This window comes from Sus scrofa, chromosome 3, assembly GCF_000003025.6.
Source record: "Sus scrofa isolate TJ Tabasco breed Duroc chromosome 3, Sscrofa11.1, whole genome shotgun sequence".
NCBI lineage: Eukaryota > Metazoa > Chordata > Mammalia > Artiodactyla > Suidae > Sus > Sus scrofa.
In genome coordinates this window covers 28,733,376-28,755,355 of record NC_010445.4, presented here as the reverse complement: position 1 = coordinate 28,755,355, position 21,980 = coordinate 28,733,376, and the positions used below count along the sequence as shown (strand labels likewise).

Genomic DNA, 21,980 nt, shown 5'->3' with positions numbered 1-21,980 from the left:
AACACAGAATCTGAGCTCTGTCTGTGACCTACACCACGGCTCACGGCAATGCTGGATCCTTCACCCACTTAGCAAGGGCAGGGATCAAACCCGCAACCTCTTGGTTCCTAGTCAGATTCGTTTCTGCTGTGCCACAACGGGAACTCCAAAATATTAATAATGATTGCTTCTGGCTGGTGGGATTATGGCTAATTTGTTCATTCACACCATTCTAATCTTTGCAACTTTCTACGAGGAACTCCCTCCCCAACCTCTTTTTTATACCTATGTTCTACAGTTTCACAAAGATCCTAAAATATCCGCAGTATTTATCCTCTGAAAGTAGGATCATGAGTAAGTAAAGGATGTATGTGTCAAGTTCACTCTCTACAGCAGGCACGTGGTTCCAGGTCTGCGGGGGATCTGAAAGGGGTTCAGACGATCAGTCAGAAGCATGAACGTGGCAGCCTGAGAGAAGGAAGGGGTCAGACATGAAAAAGGTCAGCTGTCCCCCTGGCTCTCTCCCTGAACGGCGGGCAAGTCATGCAGCCTGTTTCCTCACCCCTAACACGGGAGATGTACCCCGCCCGCCTCGCCAGGGTTTTGTGAGTGTTAACTGAAATGGTCTCTACAGCACAGAATGAATTAAGGGAGCAGGAACTTCTGATGTTACGTGAGAAGGTGGAAAAAAGTCTCTCTCACAAGTCAGGTTCGCTGCTCACAATCTTGTAAGGAGCCGCCAGAAGAGCTTTTGCTAAGACAACGCTGCCCTTTCAAATCGACGGCAAGCACGCTTACCCATCGGCGTGGTAGTAGTGATTCTGCGGCGCGTAGGGGAGGCACTGGCTGTTTGACCGCTTCCTCTCAACCTCCTTCCAACCATCTTCTGCCCACTTTCGCTTCATCTGCTTCTCCTCGTGTTTTCTGCCCACGTATTCAGCATAGGTCTGGATCCGATAGCTTTCTGCATATTTGCTGGTATTGACAGCTAGAAGGGAAAGAAAACATCCCGATCAGAGTCTGGCTTAGTCCCAGGGGTGTCACTTCTGAAAGGTGGCCAGACAGAGGTGGTCAGAGGGGTCCTGGGGCAGGTCTGAGCTGCGATCCCGGCTCTGCCGCTTGGAAGCCAGGCGGCCTTGGGAACGTCCCAGAGGCTTTCCAAGCCTGAGTCTTCTCACCTGGGAACAGAGAGTCACAGCTCCCCAGGCTCCCCCGCTGTGTGCAAAGTGCTCTGCACTATGAAGAGCTAGCATGATGTAAATAAAACGCTATCTTGCAGGCAACATTATCGCTTGAAAAGTCCTCCTTTCCAGAGTAAGAAAATGAAAAACAAAACCAAACCACTAAGGGAAAACGGTATACCCTTACTTACGTGGTTAAAAAAATAAAGATGACAAGAAAAGCAACAGTGGGAAGTTCCCGTTGTGGCTCAGTGGAAACGAATCTGACTAGTATATGAGGACGCAGGGTCGGTCCCTGGCCTCGCTCACTGGCTTGAGGATCCAGCATTGCTGTGAGCTGTGGTGTAGATTGCAGACGTGGCTTAGATCTGGTGTTGCTGTGGCTGTGGTGTAGGCCTGCGGCTACAGCTCTGATCCAACCCTGAGCCTGGGAACCTCCATGTGCCGTGGGTGTGACCCTAAAAAGACAAAAAAAGAAAAGAAAAGAAAAGCAACAGTGACAGCAGTGCTGACCACCATGTGAAACACTGAAGATCCACTCTGTCTGTGCCCTGCTGTTCTGCATACATGTCTGCTGTTCACGGTGCATTCGCAAGGGAGAAACTATCTTTATTGAAGATGAGAAGGCAGGGGCACAGACGTTGGGGGATGATTTTGGACCACAGCACAGGCCGGCAGCAGTGCTGGGATGCAAAGCCAGGCCGCTTCGACCCTAAGGCCGGGGCCCTTCCTGCTGTTCTGCATTTCACTTTGGACGCTGCAGACTGAAGATATTCCCACAATACTTGAGACAAGCCTCTCCTTCTGCTTTTAAAGACCGCTAATTCTCTGTAATGTGCCTCTGGCAGGAGCACTTGAGAGCTGGAGCTCGTTCTCTCTTTGGTGTTAATGCTTGACCAAGGCCAGACTGGTCCTGCTGCCTCCTCCTCGGAGAGGCTGGGGGATGGAAGGTGCAGGAAGGGTGGGTGTGAGAACCCATGGAAACCTGCTGGCAGGTGGGTACCCACGTGCTGGTTCCGGCTTCTGCAGCGTGAGCAGGTTTCCCCCCGGGCGCCCTCTCCCTGCCCACAGCTACCACCAGCAAGACAGCAGGGGCCGGGCTGTGCTGGGAGGGGCTGTGGGAGCAGACCTGGGACCTGGGCAGCTGCACATGCGCCACAGCGTCCAAACTAGACTGTACACCCACTTCAGCTCTTGGTACAGAGCGGTTCTCAGCAAATATTACGTGGGAGACAGGCAGACACGCCCCACATACCTCACACCTGACTCTGTCCTCTTCACTCCAAGTGAGCTAGACTTGCCAGCAATTGCTCAGCACGACAGGAGCTACAGAATGTCATGCCCTAAATGGTTAGCCATCTAAAGAGCATAGCAAAATAAACAAAAAGAAAAATGGCTCCCAGTCTTGTTTTTAAAAAGTTGTCCTTACTAAGTTGGCTGAACTTTTCAAATACTCACTCCTGAATTGAAGAGAAAAAAAGGGGGGGGGACCACTAAGGGTATTTAAGAACTTTCACATTTCCCAAGGAAGTAGGGCGAGTTACTGCAATGGGAGCCTAAAACAGGGTGCTCTGACTCACTCCCAGGAGGGGAACAGAAAGCATTCAGTTCTGCAGATACGCTGTTGACCAAAGTCACTGGGATGGGAGACCCCCAGAAAGAGGATCCTTTCCTGAAAATGTTATTTCTCCAGACAGTGACTTTTCTTGCTTTCAAAGGGCTGCACCCCTGACTCTCTTGCCCCGTTGATCTAACCACTGAGCCACGTGTATGACCAACAAGCGCCGTCCATCCATGCGTCCATCCAGCAGCTGCTCCCCGAGTGTCCGTCCCAGGGACAATGCTGGAGATCTGGGAAAACCAGATCGAGTTCCACCCTCTCGGCTCACCCGTCACATGGAGAGCTTCCCGTAGGCCTGAGGCAAGCTGCTAGAGCAGGTTCATCTCTCCGGTGATACAGGAGAAGCCGCCACTTCTACGTGACCATGCTGTACTGCGGCTCGTCGGCCAACGTGCATCGCCTGGATTTTCCTGCGTTTCGTTCCTCACTCGGGCAGGTTTACGTGCAAGGAGGCCCCTCAGGGATGACACCTGCAATAACGCCGCTCTCTCGAGTTTGATTTGGACAACCCGGGAAAAGAGTCGGCTTGAGTCAACGTTCCCCATGAAAGCAAAGCAGATGATAAGGTCATAAAGGAGCCAAGATGATCTAGTGAACAGCGTCCGGCTGTTTCCCAAGAACGCGGTGCTCAGCCCCGAGGACGAACGTCACCAGCGGCTCGCTGACCACGGTGGCGAGTTCATCGGAGCACATGTGGAAGTAGGATCGCTACACGGGGGAAACGAATAACAGCCCACTTGTCACCGCTGGCCTTCACGTGGCAGTCATGTACCAGCATTCCTTCGAGGCCCAGCAGCTTTGCAGCTCTCGGCCTTTCATCTCGGAGCCAAGCTCTGGCTGGGAGCCACCCCGCTAATGGATGAATCAGCAAAATGAACTGGCTGTCAGCTGTGTTCTCCAGCGATTCCAGCTCGCCCGGCGGCGGCGGCGGCGGCGGCGGCAGCAGCGTGGGCCAGGCGGCTTGGTAACACGAACCTTCTCCAAATGTGTCAGGGAAATGATTCAGGGCTAGCTTTCGGTCGTGCCGTGCCGCTTTGTTAAAGCCACCGGGAAACCAAACGCAGTGGGGGCCCTCCCCAGTTCCCTGCAGATGAGTGAGAGCGGCTCCTCCCCCAGAGCCTCCCCGCCCACCCTGGGCCTCCCTGGGCAGGGTCTGCTCACACCCCTTACGGGGTTCAATCACCACAGCCGCCCCAAGAGGAAGGGGCATCCCAGGCACCACACAGATAAAGGGACTGAGCATCAGCTTGCCTATGGTCTTGCTGTGTGAGCAACAGCCGGTCTGGAACCAAAACAGGATTTTCGTTTTTTAATGTAATATTGCCCCAAGTCTGACATATATTTGCGGGTATTTATGTGTCTGTGTCGATCGACAATTCCAAAATGTTTCCTTCACAGGATTCTTAAAGAACTACTTAAAATATGTAGACGTTTTTCTAAAAATTTAGAACTTTCAATTGGCACAACACTGTAAATCAACTATATTTTAATAATGAAAAAAGTAAAAAAAATAGTCCTAGTGGAGAGTGAAAAAAAAAACATAAAAATTTAGAACTTTCCATTATTGTCAAGCAAAAAACTCTCTCCAACTAAGCTGAGAGTCATGATGTTCGCGGATCAGAAGACTTGACGTAAGATGTAGATTCCAGCCAAAACTGATCTATAGCTTTAATGCAATTTCACTTTTAAAAATTCCAACATGTTAGTAAAACATTGGAAAAAATTAAAAATGAGATTAAAAAACCTCAACAGAACACAGAGCAGTGAGACGGGGAAGGTCAGCCGCAAAGTGGGTGAGAGAATTCTGGGGGTCCTATTTTTTTTTTGGAGGGGGGGCCCTATGTCTTGATGGTGGTGATGATGACATGATGGTCTGCATTTATTCACACAAAAACCAGAGTTCCGGCTGTGGCACAGCGGAAATGAATCCGGCTAAGAACCATGAGGTTGTGGGTTCAATCCTTGGCCTCGCTCAGTGGGCTGAGGATCTGGTGTTGCCGTGAGCTGTGGTGTAGGTCGCAGATGCGGCTCAGATCCCGAGTTGCTGTGGCTCTGGCCGTAGGCTAGCGGCTACAGCTCTGATGAGACCCCTTAGCCTGGGAACCTCCATATGCTGCGGGTGTATGGCCCTAAAAAGCAAAAATAACAATAAAAATTAAAACAAAGACCAATATAACAGAACAGTATGTTTCACTGTATATATATAACTTACACCTCAATAATTCTGTGGAATGTGAAAGGTTGGATCTTAAATCTTAAATGGAACAATGACAACCCAAACATTTCTGAAGACTAAAGAAGAGAGACTTGCTTTGCTAGCTAAAAAGGCTTACTATAAACCAGTAATACTTAAAAACGACGGTGTAGTAAGAGTAACAGAGATAACGTGACCAATGGGAGAGAAGCGCCTGGACACAGACAGACCTTACGCATCTGTGCAACTTTGACTTTTGACACAGGCAGCATGACACTGTGGAAAAGGCAAAGCTGGAAAAACTGTTTATCCATAGGAAAAAAAAAAAAAGAAACTGGATTCTTACACTCGGCAGAAAAATCAACTCCAGATGGATGAAGCACTTAAATGTCAAAAGCAAATTCTGAAAACTTGAAAAGAAAATGGAAGTGAATATCTTCCCAAGCTTGAAGTAGGAAAGAATTTATGAAGATACAAAAAATCGTTAAGCATTTAAAAAAAAAAAAAAAAAAAAAGATCAGTAAGTCTGGCTACACTGACGAGGAAAACTTGTTCATCAGAAGCCACTTTAAAGAGGGAAGACACTCTACCAGCCAGGAGAAGGTATTTGTAACCCGTGCAACTGGTGGAGGCTTAGCACCAGAATACCTGAAAACGCCTACCAATCAGTAAAGGAACAAACATCCAACAGAAAAACGGGCAGAAGACACGAAAAGCACGCAGAGTCATTTCACAGAAAAAGGAGCACATCACGCGATAGTGTTATAAAGAGTTGCTCAACCTCAGGCAAAGGCAAATAACGAGCACAATAAGGTATCATTTTGTGGATTTGCAGAGGGAGAGGGAAGGGGTGGGGTGGGGGTTAGAGGGGGAAGGAGAGAGAGAGAACTAAAAAAGGCAAGAAAGGCGTCAGCACGACTTTGAGGAGAGCAGCTGTCCGGCCAGGGAGTCGGGAGGATGGGATGGGGAAGAAGAACAGCGAGATGTAATTTCTTTTTTTTTTTTTTTTTTTTTTTTGTCTTTTTGCCTTTTCTAGGGCCGCACCCATGGCATACGGAGGTTCCCAGACTAGGGTTCTAATCGGAGCTGTAGCCCCCAGCCTACACCACAGCCACAGCAACGCCAGATCCAAGCCATGTCTGAGACCCACACCACAGCTCATGGCAATGCCAGATCCTCAACCCACTGAGCGAGGCCAGGGATCAAACCTGCAACCTCACGGTTCCTAGTCGGGTTTGTTAACCACTGAGCCACCACGGGAACTCCAAGATGTAATTTCTTAATGATATTTTAGGTGCGGGTGAGTGGTGGTTTCACGGATGTTCATTACAGGTCAAACAAACTGTTTAGGACGTCTGTTCCTTCTGTCCAACTCCAAAGGGCCATTTCATTTCATTTCATTTCTAAGACCGTCTAAGACTCGTCTCTGCAAGACGAGGTAAGAGTTTTCTGGTTTCCACATCTTCAGTGATAAGGAGGTGACCCTGAAGGGTCTGTGTGCTGTAAACAAGCACTGTTGCCAAAATGCCAGGCTTCTCAGACCTTCCTCGGGAAGCTGAGGACATGTGTGCAGCCTAGTTATCAGTTCACTGAAATCAGTTCACTGCAGCCACTGCTGGGGGTGGGTGGGGTGGGTGGAGGAGAGCCTCTGGGGACAGCCAAAGCCGTGACACACCACTCGTCCTGCATTCTCTGTAGGGGCTAACCTCAGCCAACATCAGGTTCTCGGGCAGTTCCTAAGGGAATCACCTCTATGCTTATCAATCCAACGGTGACAAGAAAGAGAAATATTTGCTGGCTCCATACTCTGCCAGGTATGGAAAATCTGTACGGATTACCCTGACTTTATGCAGAAAGACACTGAAGCTCAGAAGAAGTGACTAGTTCAAGGTCCCAAAGGAGGACAAGTGCTGGGATCCAAAGCAAGCTATATTCTTTTCATGGCACCATGTGTACTGGAAGGGTCCCAGGCTGTGTCATTTATTTATTTATTCGCTTCTTAGGGCCGCACTAGATCAGGTCATTTAGCGCTAACACAGGCAAACCCCTCTGTGTCCACCTCTGCATACAACGGTTTTGTGTCAAGAGCAGAAGGCATCTCTCCGATCACCTGGTATGTTAGCCCATCGCCAGAAGTGACACGGGTTGAGAGTGGCTTCTGCCAGCTCTGCAGACCCAACCCTAGGCCCCACCGTCAATGTGTGTTTGAATGCTCGATGGCGCCCACTTCTGACTGGGTCCCCCCAGGCCTCCCCTGACTCCTCCCACAGCCACCTCCTGGGGCCGGGCACTCTGGGTCTCGACCCTACACCAGGAGGGCATCAAATGCTGCTTTGTCTTTGCTTCTTTAAATTCAAACCTACTGGATTCAGAAGTTTTCCCATATTCCATGATAATTCGATCAAGTTTGGGTTTTCGACAGCATGACTACTTCTCAACTTTTACCAGAGAGAGAATGAAGGGTTTTATCTTGGATTTCTACAGGAGCGCCAACTTCACGTGTGCACGCGCGCACACACACACCGTTCAACCCTAGTGGTCACTCTGAACATTTTCCTGTGTTCAAGAAATGATCTTGGGGAGTTCCTTTGTGGTGCAGCATTGTGGTGTGGACAATGCAGGATTCGGAAGTGTCACTTCTGTGGCTCGGGTTGCTGATACGTCATAGGTTTGATCCCTGGCCTGGGGATCTTCTGAATGCCATGGACATGGCCAAAAAAAAAAAAAAAAAAAAAAAGGAAAAACCTTAGATGTACCTCCCTGCCTCGACCCACCCAAAGAACTAGGTGGGTACAAAGGTGCACAGGGATGGGAGGTCTGCCAGAAGCATGCGCAGTGCAGCTATCCCTAGGGTGCCCAGTGGTGAGGGGGGCAGCCAGCCCAGATGACAGCCCTGCTTTACCCTTGCCAGTCCATCTGCTTCTGTAACACTCTGCAGGGGCTTCAAGATAAAGTGCAAACCTGCTAGTGCACGTCAGGGGCTCTAGCTCTGTTCGGCCCCCACCTCAATTCTGGCTCTTTCTCCATATTTACTCAATGGGGCCAGACGCTTCCGCGATGGAGGCTGAGCTAGTGGACAAAGAGCCCTGGACCGGAAACAAGAGGCGCTGGCTGTGACTCTCAAGCAGTGGCAGTGGCAGTCGAGCACATCACCAAGCCTGAGCCTCACGGCAACACCGAGGAAAAAAAGGCAATGGCCCTGGACACCCAGCGAGGCCCACACCCCTGCCTCAGGCACACAGTCGGGACCCAGGGCTTGGATCTGCATCCCTTGCTCTTCCTCAGACAGTGACCACTTCTCACTTCTCCAGTGAAGGTGATTTTTTTTTTTTTTTAAAGCACTAAGGCTAGGAGTTCCCGTCGTGGCGCAGTGGTTAACGAATCCAACTAGGAACCATGAGGTTGCAGGTTCAATCCCTGGCCTTGTTTAGTGGGTTAAGGATCCAGCATTGCCATGAGCTGTGGTTTAGGTCGCAGACACAGCTTGGATCTGACATTGCCGTGGCTGTGGCTGTGGTGAGCAGCTGCAGCTCCGATTCGACCCCTAGCCTGGGAACCTCCATATGCTGCGGGAGCAGCCCTAGAAAAGGCAAAAAGACAAAAAAAATAAAAAATAAAAAATAAAGCACTAAGGCTAAAGAGTGAAAACTAAGGCACATGAAAGAGATCCAAGCCCTGTAAAGAGGACAACAGAGGAAGAGGCGGGGGTGGGGGGACTGGGTTCATCCATCTTTGCTTCCCCTAGGCCTCCACCACTGCACCTGACTCGTAGATGACACTCAGTAAAGAAGAAGATCAAGGAGAAGGAAGCCGCTCAGGGCACCCTGCTTAAAAGGATGTGAAGGGCTGGAGTTCCCTGGTGGTGCAGCTGGGTCAAGGATCTGGTGGTGTCACTGCTGTGGCACAGGTTTGATCCCCAGTATGGGAACTTCCTCATGCCATGGGTGTGGCCACAAAAAAAAAAAAAAAAAAGGAGGAGTTCCCATTGTGGTGCAGTGGAAATGAATCTGACTAGGAACAATGATGTTGTGGGTTCAATCCCTGGCCACACTCAGTGGGTTAAGGATCCGGTGTTGCCGTGAGCTTGTGGTGTAGGTCATAGATATGGCTCGGATCCTGCATTGCTGGCGCTGCTGCGGCTACGGCTCTGATTCGACCCCTAGCCTGGGAACCTCCATATGCCTCAGGTGCGGCCCTAAAAATGACAAAAAATCAAAAGACAAAAAAAAAAAGTGAAGGGCGGAGTATGAGGGCAAGGGCAGCTGAGCGTTCACAGACCCACACAAGGCCCACCCCCTGCCGGGCTGCTGGCACTGGGAGGGCAGGTGCCATGAGCCCTGTGATGGATGAGGCTGAGAGGAAACCTCACAGGCACCCAGAGACGAAGTGGGGCTCGTCCTGGCTCTGCCACCTCCGAGTCACGCCTGTGCTCCCTCCACGTCACCCCCTCGTTCTGCTCACGGCTCCCACCTCATTTCACCTCCGAGTCTCTAATTAAGGCCAAGGAAGTGGTGAAGAAAACGATCTTTACAAACTGGACAGTGGCTGACATTCAGATATGGTGACATTCACCTAAAACCTATGCAAAGGAAGGCAACTAAGTCAAGTGGGAAAATCACAGGTTCTGAGGCCACAGGGGTCTGGGTTCAAATCCGGTCCAAATCTTAACTTCCTTGAGGCAAGTCACCAGCCTCCCTGGGCTCGCCTTTCTTAATCCATAAAATGGGCTTATCTACCTACCTTAGAAATCTATTAAGGGAGCTCCTGTTGTGGCTCACCCGAAACGAATCTGACTAGGATCCATGAGGACATAAGTTGGATCCCCGGCCTTGCTCAGTGGGTTAAGGATCTGGCACTGCTGTGAGCTGCGGTGTAGGTCTCAGACTCGGCTCAGATCCCGCTTTGCTGTAGCTGTGGTGTAGGCCGGCAGCTGTAGCTCCAATTCGACCCCTAGCCTGCGAATCTCGTATGCTGCGGTGTGGCCCTAAAAAGACACACACACAAAGGAAAGCTATTAGGAAGAGCAGAGAGTGTGTACCCAAAGCTCTTAGCCTAGGGCCTGGCACAGAGTAGGTGCTTAATTAACGAGGTTACTGCTGTTAAATCACAAAACATAGTTCAGACTAAAAAGGACTACATCTAAGCCACCTAAGACACTGTCCAGTGACACAGGTCCAGTGGCATGATGCAGCTCATCATGTTGGGGGGCTCAGGGGAGGGGGCCTCACACACCTGAGCCCACGACATCTCATGGCACGCCACCATCGTTCAGAATTGGGATGCAATCGAGCAAATCTTTCCCATGCAGAAACGTGGAAATAAAATGGGAAATACAACAACCAAGATATTAACCAGAGTGGATAAGTATGAAATCAAAACATCTGAACTATGATTTTTAAAAATTGAACGGAGACCAAAATTAGTCCATTAAATTTCACCAACTCTCCTGACGACATGGCGGTCTGCTTTAGAAACATGCATCTCATTCATTCATTCAACAAACACTGGCTCCAGGTACTGTGCTGGGCACTGGGGCGTGGGGGGAAGGAAGGGATGTCCTCTGCCTTGAGGAAGCTCACAATGTGGAGGAGGAGGAAAGGAAAGGAACGGGTTGGTGGCGGAGCACCAGGGAGGCAAGAATCTAGGTGAGAAATGATGATTCTAGCATGAGGAGGGGCAGGAGGCTGACGGTGGGGAAGAGGCTGCTGTTTAAGCTCTAAGTTCCCATGGTCCCTGCCAAGCGCCTCAGCATTTCATGAATGATGTCACTAAGGAGCACTGCTTCCATTAATCAGCCTGGGGCTGTGTTTTCTTTTTTCTTTTCATGGTGCCTAGCTGAAAAGTCAATTAAAAATAAATAAAGCTACCATTTACTGAGTACTTACTACATATAAGAACTCTGCTGACTGCTCTACAAACAAATGTATTTAGTTCCCACTTGTGCATTTATTCATCCTTCCACCTGTCTGTGAATACAACCACTAATGTATGAAATTCTCATTTGTTCATTTAGTCATCTATCCATTCATTCATGAACAAACACGCCATCGTCTGTGCCTAGACAACACGGGCTCTGGGGCTGAATGAGAAACCCAGTCCTTGTGTTCGCTGGGAGGGAGGGCGAGGGCACAGAGCTCCACGCGTGCGCTGAGGGTTAGAGAAGTGCTCTGGGGTCTCCAGTGGGGAGCTGGTCAAGCCGGGGACGCAGGGCCAGGACACAGGGCGTTTCCCTAAGGAAACGAGACTGAAGCTTGGGAAAGCAGCCTGTGTAAAAGCCACTGGGGATGGGGAACTGTGCTCCAGGCAGAGGGAACATGCAGTGACCAATCTTTTTTTTTTTTAAACTTTTATTGAGGTAGAGTTGATGTACAATGTTCCGTTCACTTCTGCTGTATGGCAAAATGACTCCGTCATACACACACACACACACACACTTTTTCATATTCTTTTCCACTATGGCTTATCATCGCACATTGAATATAGCTCCCTGTAACTATATTCAATTACATGAGATGAAACATGTTGGAAAATAATATGAGAAGAAGAACATATATAACTGGGTCAGTTTGCTGTACAGCAGAAATTGGCAGAACATTGTCAATCAACTGTAATAAAAAATGTTTTCACTGTAAGCCAGATGTAATAGAAAAAAAAATCGTTTAAAAAATAATTTTTTGAAAAAAGAAATCTAGTTCCCTGTGCTATACAGTAGAACCCTGTTGTTTCCCCATCCTAGATATCCTAGTTTGCACCTGCTAACCCCAAACTCCCAGCCCATCCGTCCTCCCCCTCCCTCCCCCTCCAGCAACCACAAGTCTGTTCTCTATGTCTATGAGTCTGTTTCTGTTCTGTAGATAAGTTCATCTGTGTTGTATTTTAAATTCCACATATGAGATATCATATGGTTATTTGTGGTGTGACCAATATGAGTGTAGAGACACGGTCTTAACTCAGGAATTGAAATACGACCTCAACGTGGAGACTAAACAGGGAGACGGTGAAACCAGAGCCACAGACACGACACCAGGGCTCCGGCCACGCCAAGTGCAGCGGAAGCCACCATGGGGCTTCGGTCACCAGGAGGGCGTGCTCTGATGGGTGTTTCCACAAGATCACCGTGACTGAAGGGGAAAGCAGGTACAGAACGGAGAAGGCACAGAGTAAGGAAAGCCGTGCCGGCAGAAAGCTGAGGAGCAGTGGCATGTCATCACCACACAGACGCAGCGGGGCAGGCACGGGAGCCAGGGATGTGGGCTGAAAAGCAGGAGGGCTAAGCTAGAAAGTACAGGGCTCTGGAACCCACGAAGGAAGAAGGCTGAGCGCCTGGGTATGAGGAGGAAAGGGCCCGGGAGCTTCATGGCACGGAGGTCACGAAGGCCCCGGGTGAGTGAGGGGCACCGCGAGAGGGTGATGAATGCAGACCACTGGAGACTGTACAGCAGCGAAATCCCCAGGAGCAAAGGGGAACCCGCATCTTTCGGAGGGGGTCCTTTTGAAAAGACGCAGGATTCAGCAGGTTTCCGAGCTGCTGGGAAGAGGTGGGGGTACAGGGACAAGGGGCAGCGCCAGGCCTGAGGAGGACCCAGAGCACATGGGGCGGACCCACTTCTGAGAGGAGGGGGGCGGGGGCAGGGCTTTAGGCATCTGGGCGTCTCCTGGGTGGAGGGGGCGAGTCTTCCTGACAGCACAGGGCTGGTGGCCCGAGGACAGGGAGGGCGCCCCCAGGGCGGAGGACCCAGCCGGAGACAGCTCCGCCTCGGCAGGCAGAGTTACCAATCTGCTCCTGCTGGTTTTCTCCCCAAAACGGCCCCCGCCCAGGAACTCTGTTTTTACAGACCCGGAACTAGGCTGAGTAAGCTGCAGGGGCCTCTGCAGAGCTGGGGCGCTGCACGTGAGTCCTGGCCGCCCTGACTGCTGCCACGCTTCCGACGCCAGCCTTCGCCTACCCCTCAAAGCCGCCAACACGACAGCGGCTCTAAACCGGGGCCCCTTAGAAAAGGTTTTCACAAGTGCTGACACAGCTCTTTCAAGGATGGGCTGGCAGAGGGGGGCAGGTAAGAAGGATTTGATGATGGAGTCAAACAGGAGCAGATGGAGCTCCAAAAAAAGCTTAAAAGTTGGAGAGTCACTTACAAAGACAGAGAGAAAACCTTTTTCAAAAAAGACAAAACATACAACTGAAAATAGGGATTTGGGAAGCGGTTCCATACTGAACAGTCTTGAACTTGACAGACAGCTGAAAGACCCGAGGCAATTTGCAGCATTCTTCACACTTCATGGGAGAAAATTAAGATTGATGTCTCAACTACACAGGAATAATTTAAAGGAAAATCAAAGGTCTCCTCCTAGAATGTGCGAAATGACAGATCCTAAATGTCAGGAACACTGAATAAATTGCACTCTAGGGAAGATTAAACAGTACAGGTTTTAGCGATACTATTTTATAACAGCATCTTTCAGGTCTGCTGATAGATATATCACAAAGAGTACAAATAAATAATGATCATGGTTTACTGAAAAGTGACCATGCACCACGTGCTGCAGGAGCTCTAAACTTAATATATTTAAGTTACAGAGTTAATATATTTATATACTTATATATATGCATTTAAGTTAAACTTATAAACTTAATATATATTGCCCTACATTCAGTAATATCCTATTTTTTTATTTTTAGGGCCACCCCTTTGGCACATGGGAGTTCCCAGGCTTAGGGGTTGAATCAGAGCTGCAGCTGCTGGCCTACGCCACAGCCACATAGGATCCGAGCCGCATCTGAGACCTAGGCTGCAGCTCACGGCAACATCGGCTCCCTAACCCACTGAGCAGAGCCAGGGATCAAACCCACGTCCTCATGGATCCTAGTCGGGTTTGTTACTGCTGAGCCACCACAGGAACTCTGTGATATATTAATCCTAACAAACACCTCTTCATCTCCTCCTCCCTCTACAAAACAGCCCCATTTTGAATATGACAGAACGGAAACCCAGAGAGTTCAATCCCTTGCCTGACATCACAGTGCTGGACAGTGGCAAAGAGCCAGATTCAGCCCATGGCTGACAAAACCTCCCCCTACAACGGAGCCTTCCACGCCACAGAGGCAGCATACAATGCGGGGTAGGTTTTAAATAGCAACAATACCACCAAACAAGACCTACCTTTCCGACGTGACCTGCTCTGATGTTTCCTATTCTGTTCCTTTTCTCCCTTCTTTTTCATACTGGTGTCAACTAGCACTGATTTCCTGACCCACTGATGGGCCCTGACCTGAAGTCTGAAACAAGCCACAGCTCACTGACACCCACCATTCAAAGTGGCATTTCTGTGCGACAATGCGCTTTGTGTTCTGAAAGGTTCATCCACAAAAGCACTTTTAGGACACAACCTATTCACCAACCAGAGCCTGTGTGTAACTGAGCTGCTGGCTGGAGGTCACGGCTGGGTCTGCAGTCGGAGTTAAGGAGGGTTCTTTAATCCGGACTAGTTTTCGCTAACGATGTTTCGGATGCCAGGTACAAACACACACCCAATATAAATGTCCCCCCACATACACCAAGACAAACTTTTGGACTGTTCACCGTGGCAGTCTGAGCTGGTCATGGAGCATGAAGTCTGGCACCTTATTAGTGCCACTGAGATGACGCCTCAGTTCATCACCCTTTCTCCCCAGACCAGGTTTGCAAAAAGCCTAACGGAGCAGCACATTTTTAGAGTTAAAGGTTTCAATAGTTGCAACACTTCAAGTCTGTTTAGAAGCCAACCTGAGATGCTGTGATGCAATATTTACACTTGCATTAAATGTCTCTTTGTGGAGGTTTTGATGTGGTTTTCATTTGATAAAAGAATTCGCTTCCACCTCAGGACTCCGCTTATTCTTTAACCGAGTGAAACCCAGGAGGGAAGGAGGGGAGCTGGGGAGAGAGAGAATGACCAGCCCTTATCAGCCAGGCTGCGCTGAGCGACCTCGCCCACTGGGTGAGTCATTACCCCTGGGAGGGAGGGTATCGGTCTCGGAAAGCAAAGTGGCCTCTCCTTACCTTGTAAGAAGGGGTCACAGAAATTCCACAAAAGCCGTACTTGGGACAGACAACTCCGTCTACGGCTCAACACCCTTCCTTGCCACACGACCCATCTGGAACCCACTAGGGTTCTCACAACGGGACCGCGCTGCTACCCATAAAAAGAACCCTCCTCCTAGTCTTGCCTTGTTCTCTCCTCCATCCCCCGCTCCCCGCACCCATCTGCAGACTGAGAACCTCTGAAATCGACATCAAATGTCGACTTGCCTCTTCAGTGTCTCCAGGGCACCCCACCTGTGACCTGTCACCACCAAAAAGGTGAGGGAAAAAATGCCAACATAACCTCCTTTAAATGCCTGCATGGAGGGAGGCCTTGCTGGCTGTGTGATAGGGATGGAGTAGGCACAGGTAGCTGCAGAAATCCCAGTAAGGGACCACAGAAAAAGAGGGAAACTTAGGGGACTTTGGGAGATCCCTGCAAGTTAATAATTGCTCAAGAAAGCCATCGGAATGAGGCAGGCTTGCTTGACCAGTGGAGGCACAGGACGTTGGGCGGGGGATGGGATGAGGCCTACATTCAGGTTCAGACCAGAGGCAGGAGTCTTAGGAGCACCCTTCTGCTGATTTGAATACACACCTTAACAGATCCTAAGGAGAAGCTACTGCTCGAAGAAAGAGGAAGAGGCGGTCTTTTCCAATCCCCACTCCCTTTGGGTAATAAAACTGTAGCCCACCAGATCCTGGGGGCAGACCCTCCGTGCCTGCCCGCCTGCATCTCTCACAAGTGTCCTATCCTAATAAATCTGTTCCTTGCCGATCACTTTGTCTCTCGCTGAATTCCTTCTGCGCAGACGCATGAAGAACCTGAACCTCAGTGAGTCCAGACACCAGGTAAGTGATTCTAATGTAAAACCGTGGGTTTAAGTCCCAATCTGGCTTTAATCTGGGTTCAAGCCCCAAACTGTGTTCTGGCTACGTTCAGGCCCTTAGTGCTGTCAGTTTCAACGGTGCCCATCCTCTGGAGAGAGAGAGTCGGTTCATAACCAAAGGAATGGAATGTGCTCTTCAGGCCACAGGTGGCCTTGGGACGATGTGCCGTATTCGTTAAAATGGGTGATGCTGGACTTCAGAAAAGTACACAAAGAATCACACCCTTCTCCAACAGGGACGTAAAGAATGCTGAGGTTAGCCTCATTTTGCGCATCAGTTTTACTTTGTCTTGGCTGAGACCACGTGCCCAATGACTAACTTATTTCACTGGGGGGTTCCACCTGTAGCCCACACCCTAAAACCCTGCGGATAACCAAACAGCCCAAAAGCGCGGCACAAAACCGAGTAAGCGTTATGTTGGTTTTCAAGCCCCATCCCCTCTTGGCATTGAACACATTCATTCTGCATTTGTATTATGTTTCTCCTTTTAAGTCATCAAATCATCTCCCTGTAGACTTTTCATTTTCTTCATCCTTAAGTTTGCCTCTGCTGCCGGCATCAAAGGTTATCTGACATGAGCCCGTAAAGCTGTCGAGAGCCGCGGAAGCAACTCAGTGCCAAACATATACACACGGCAGCCGGCGGGTAAAGGCAAGACAGGAGGGAGAGAGGGGCAGGGGGGCAGGGGCTGGAAGGAGGCGGGGAGCTTGAGCATCGGCCAGAGGGAGCATGTCCCATTCGGTGAGTAAGTAAGTGCTTTCTGAAGGTGGCTCCTTCTCCCAGTCAAAGAAGGAACAAGTTCGCCGCGCTCGGGCACAGTTAAAGAACCTGTGACATTCTTCGCCAGCAGGAGCACAAGGAAGATTTTTTTAAACAGGGATATTGGCCTTGTTCAGCTTTCCTGTCTCAAGTTATTAATGTCTCTGCCCTGTTCCAAACCTTCACTTTGTTCTCTGCATCCTAAGAAGAAATGGACATAGATCTTGTGTATTTGGACGTCTGATGCAAAATGAAATAGTTAGAGAGTCGAGGGTTATATTAAAAAATACTTACATGAAAAAAACTAACACAGTGACAAGTGTTGTGATACTGCTAGACTTTAAAAGTATTTGGGATATTTCATTTTATTTATTTATTTATTTATTTTATTTTGGTCTTTTCTAGAGCCGCTTCCGTGGCATATGGAGGTTCCCCGGTTAGGGGTCGAATCGGAGCTGTAGCCACTAGCCTACACCACAGCCACAGCAACGCCAGATCCTTAACCCACTGAGCGAGGCCAGGGATCAAACCCGAAACCTCATGGTTCCTAGTCGGATTTGTTAGCCACTGAGCCATGACGGGAACTCCTTGTTGTTGTTGTTTTTTGTTGTTTTTGTATTTTGGAATATTTTATACCATTACTTCTTTTTTTTTTTTTTTTTTTTTTCCTGGCCTGTAGCATGTGGAAGTTCCCAGGCCAGAGATCAAACAGTGGCCCAGGCTGCTGCATTGACAATGCCAGATCCTTAACCCACTGAGCCACAAGAGGATTCCTATACCATTAACACTTAAAACCCCCAAAGATCCAAGGGCTTCCTACAATGCCAAAGTGCTTAATACAAATTAGGAAACTGAAAAACTACTTTTGAGGTCATGTATCTGCACAGCAGTACAGAGACTGCTTCTTGATTGATCATGGAGTGGTCAGGGATTTAAAAGTACTCTGTACCTTTATTTTTCCCTAGAAAAATATTATCACCCTTTAAATTTGGAGTTCCTATTGTGGCTCAGTGGAAACGAACGCAACTAGTATCCATGAGGATGCCAGTTCGATCCCTGGCCTCTCTCAGTTGGTTAAGGATCCACAAGCTATAGTTTAGGTCGCAGATGCGGCTTGGATCCAGCATTGCTGTGGCTGTGGTGTAGGCCGGTGGCTACAGCTCCAATTTGACCCCTAGCCTGGGAACCTCCATATGCCGCAGGTGTGGCCCTAAAAAGAAAAAAGAAAAAACGAAAAACTGTAGTCCCACATCCAGCACCCCTAACGTGAGTCAGGTCACATGGTATGTCAACTCAAGTATGTGTGTTTAATGAATGAATTTACTTACCCTGCCTTCGCAGAGCATTATGCTATGATTTTAAGGCAGAAAAACATGAGTATCTCATAGCCCCTTGCCCGGGATGTAGCTGCAGGGCCCCACAAGCCACGTTTCTGCCGTGTACTCACAGGCCGTTCCTGCGCCAGGCCTGGCCGGTGGTTGGAGACTTTCACCGACAGGAAATGCACAAGCCATGCTTGCGTCCAAGGCTACAACCGGATCCTTCTGTCAAAACCAAGTCAGCAGCACGGAGGTACGCGGCTATTATATACAACACACTCAGTGAATGAGTCCACAGGGCTGACCCACATACACAGCAGTAATTTTAAGTAATATCAAAAAGAATGGTTTTCAATAACAAATTCCCCTCAGGACTTGATTTGGGAGCCAAACTGTCCAGCTTCTACCTTTAAGTGACAGACAAATGAGAACAGAAGACAGGGCAAATGTTAAGATCCAGGCAGGGGCATGGAAAATAAAGGAGGAGGTTGGCTTGCAGAGCCGAGTTTATCAGGCAACAGCTGATAAAGGGCTTTTTGGTAAAGTAGGTAGAAAAAAATCTCCACCAACTCACGGGTTGCCGGGCAACCTGCCACATTTTATTAAAGCAGGAGCGGTGAGTATCCTCAGAGGGCGGCTGGAATGTTGCGTCCTGCGCTCTCCCAGGCTCCAGACACACACTCTCCCCACAAGCTCGCCGTGGGGGGACGGAGAGCATCGGGGAGCAGTCACTGAGAGCAGCCCGAAAGTCACGGATGGGGCGCCAAACCCCTGCCCTTCTCCAGCTTCCTCTCCAGCTCAGGCCAGGGCGCAGCTGGAATTCACAGCTGTTGCCAAAAAGAGCATAGGCAGACCCTGTGCTTGGGTCTCTGCAGGGCTGGACTAAAAGCTGTTGGGATGATTTAAATTTAAAAACATTTTTTTGGACCGCTTCATGATTGGGAAGATTTTAATAGAGTTGTAGGAGCAGAAGAGCACGGTGGAAGGAGTGGGCGCTCTGGGGTCGGAAGGTTCTACCACTGGGCTCCCACGTCACCTCTCTGGGCACTGCCACCCAACCTTGGAGCCGAGGGGCTGTCCACAGGTCACGGGAGGGAAAGCGCGGCCCGCCTCACACAGAGGAGCTGCAACAGCATGCGCTGCGTGCCTCCGTGTGCAGCCTGGAGGGGCGGCCAGGGGACTAACCGCGAAGACCGCCCTGAGTCAAGTCACCCTGGAACCCCGGCGGCATACCACAGGCATGCCACGTGGCTCTTTGCCCCCAGGGGCAGGGCACACTGCTGCCTCTCCTCTTGCACCCGGGGGCGGGGCTGGGGACAGAGGACCAGGTCGTTGAATGTATGAGCGGGTGAGCACACAATGTCTCATCTCGGGAGTCATTCTACAGGCGCAACGTGAAACCCACTATTCACGTGGGAAAGCAGAGCCCTTTCTCCCACTGCACCCCCAACACTCACTTCCACAGAGTGGAGTGACGAGCAAAACCAGTCTCACCACCAGAAACAATCTCCTCAAATGAGTAAATCTGAATTCATACAAGTTTAACTTTTTTTTTTTTTTTTGCTTTTTAGGGCCACACTCGAGGCCTTTGGAGGTTCGCAGGCTAGGGGTCGAATTGGAGCTACAGCTGGAGGCCTGCACCACAGCCACGGCAATGCCAGATCTCCGACCCTCTGAGCTAGGCCAGGGATCAAATCCACATCCTCATGGATACTAGTGGGGTTCGTTTCCGCTGCGCCACAACGGGAACTCCCAGTTTAACATTTTTAGGATGCTCTTGTAGTTGGAACCGAGTAAATGCACAATCCAGGCCTTTGTGCCTGTCCTCTGAGCGCCCAGACCCTTCAAGACAAGGAATGTGTTTCAGTCACTTTCTGTCACCAGTGATGTTTCTGCAGGACCTCGGATCTAACACAGCTCTCTCTCTCTCTCTGCTTCCCAAGAGCCTGATGCTCTTGATGACAACAAGCCACTGAACAACCGCAACGGATATCCCGGAGCATGGATTTCATTAGAGATCAGGGAGGAAACGTTAAATAATTAATCCAGTCATTTAAAACATTTTAATATTAAAATAAAATGGAGGCATTATAGAGTGGACTTTTTCAAATTTGTGAGAGTGCTTTGAATAGATGGTGAGACTGCAGAGAAATGCCACCTCGGGCTCCCCAATGCACCCACCCTCCCCAAAGGCCCTTGAGGCCCCGACTCGCTCTTCCTTGGGGCCAGTGCAAGACTCAGAATAGCCTCATCCAAAAAGTTAAAAAAAATAAATAAATAAATTTAGCATGTATTTTAAAAAAATAAAAATCATTATATAAAAAGTTAAAAAAAGAAATAAATTTAGCATGTATTTTTTAAAAAAAGAATAGCCTCATTCCACACAGGCCCTTAGTAATAAAAATTAACTGAATGAACCCAGATGTGAGAGCATCAAAAGGGAGAAGAAACCCTTGCCTGGCAGCCAGGTGATACATGTAGCATCCACGTGGAGGGGTTTACACCAGGCACTTTGTACTCTCAAGGCACACATGACTCTCACGGAGAGCGCTGTGGTTAGAAGCGATCCTGGAAAGAGCAGGCTGGTGTGAGAAAGGGTAATGCAGTGTCTGTGTTTTCCAGCAAAGGTGACAGAAATGGATGTACCACGGATAAGCAAGGGCAGCTGAAACTGATCTCACAGTTCAAATGAATCTGAGAGGGGGGAAACCCCTCTTTCCCCGCACGCCTGTGGTCACAACGGGAAGGTGGGAATCCTGCCCCGACAGCCCACAGCCTGTTCCTCGTTCGCTTGACAGGTATTTACTTCTTAGCCAAAGTGAGATGGTCGCCTCTTGCATCTGTCAGCTCATCTACCAAATGATCTGGACCAGCGACGGGGTGAGCCTGGAGCAGCAGGGACCCCTGCCCTTGAGCTGCAGTTATCACCTCCGGAGACGACATCCCGTGTGGCACCCCCTCCAGTGGTGCCGGCTCTGCTGCCCTCACTGCTGAGACAAGAGGGCCATCTGCTGAATGATGTGTCCAAAGTTCCACAGCTGGTAGAAGGAGAGGAGCTGGCATTCAGACCTGAGGCAGCACCGTCACCCTACCAACCAGCAAGAGCGATGTCAAGGAAGCTACCAGGCACGGGCCACCTGGTCCCCTAGCTGTTCTCTGAAGCAGGGAACCCAGGGCCATGGTGCTGGTTTTGTTCATGCGCCGTCTTTAGCAGACAGGTTCAGTGACCAGGTTCACTGGTTAGTGGGTGTTCTGTCTAAATGAGAGGGGCATATCCTTTGACCTAGGAACTCTCTTTCAGGAAATCAGTCTATGAAAGCACTCTGAAATGAGAACTAATTTTTAATGCAGGAAGAGCTTAAGGATTTAAATATAAATAATATGTATCGAATTTTAAAACCACAAACATAAGCCACCTAAATGTTCAACAGTAGGGAACATTACACTATTGCGACTTACCAAAAATGATGCTTTTCAGGTGAATAACAACCAAGCAGTAAGTAATCAATAAATTCTAGGAGTTCCCCTTGTGGCTCAGCAGAAACAAATCTGATTAGTATACATGAAGATATAGGTTCGATCCCTGGCCTTGCTTCAGTGGGTTAAGGATCCGGCGTTGCCGTGAGCTAGGGTGTAGGTCACAGACTCAACTCGGATCTCGCATTGCTGTAGCTGTGGTGTAGGCTGGTGGCCACAGCTCCCATTCGACTCCTAGCCTAGGAACTTCCATATGCCGAAGAAGCGGCCCCCAAAAGACAATACATACATAAATAAATTCTCTCACTAGTTATCTGGACAAGAGTAACTTGAATGCCTGCCTCACCAGCTACATCATTACTGATTCATTCAACAAATGTTCACTGATCGCGTACTGTGTCAGGTACTACTTTAGGCAGTGAAAAATACCTTGAGAATAAAAATCTTCACCCTCCTAGAGGGTGGTTATATGGGTATATTCACTCCGAGGTAATTCATCTG

At 49.3% G+C, this 21,980-nt stretch overlaps 1 protein-coding gene and 1 long non-coding RNA gene across 5 annotated transcripts in view; one reads left to right on the top strand and one right to left on the bottom strand.

Moving 5' to 3' along the window:
• Positions 1–21,980, bottom strand: part of PARN (poly(A)-specific ribonuclease) — a 185,699-nt gene that overhangs the window by 47,151 nt on the left and 116,568 nt on the right. For all 3 annotated transcript variants that reach the window (XM_021086564.1, XM_021086561.1, XM_021086563.1), the window contains one exon: positions 778–967. In XM_021086564.1, the coding sequence (XP_020942223.1) occupies positions 778–967 (190 nt within the window). The remainder of the gene's footprint in view (positions 1–777; positions 968–21,980) is intronic.
• LOC110259925 lies at positions 12,272–16,127 on the top strand. Of its 2 annotated transcripts, XR_002342408.1 has the most exons (4): positions 12,272–12,358; positions 14,837–14,950; positions 15,223–15,312; positions 15,640–16,127. It is a non-coding gene; the product is annotated as an uncharacterized LOC110259925 (long non-coding RNA). The 2 variants fall into 2 exon arrangements; XR_002342407.1 differs by lacking the exon at positions 12,272–12,358 and having other exon boundaries at positions 13,766–14,950.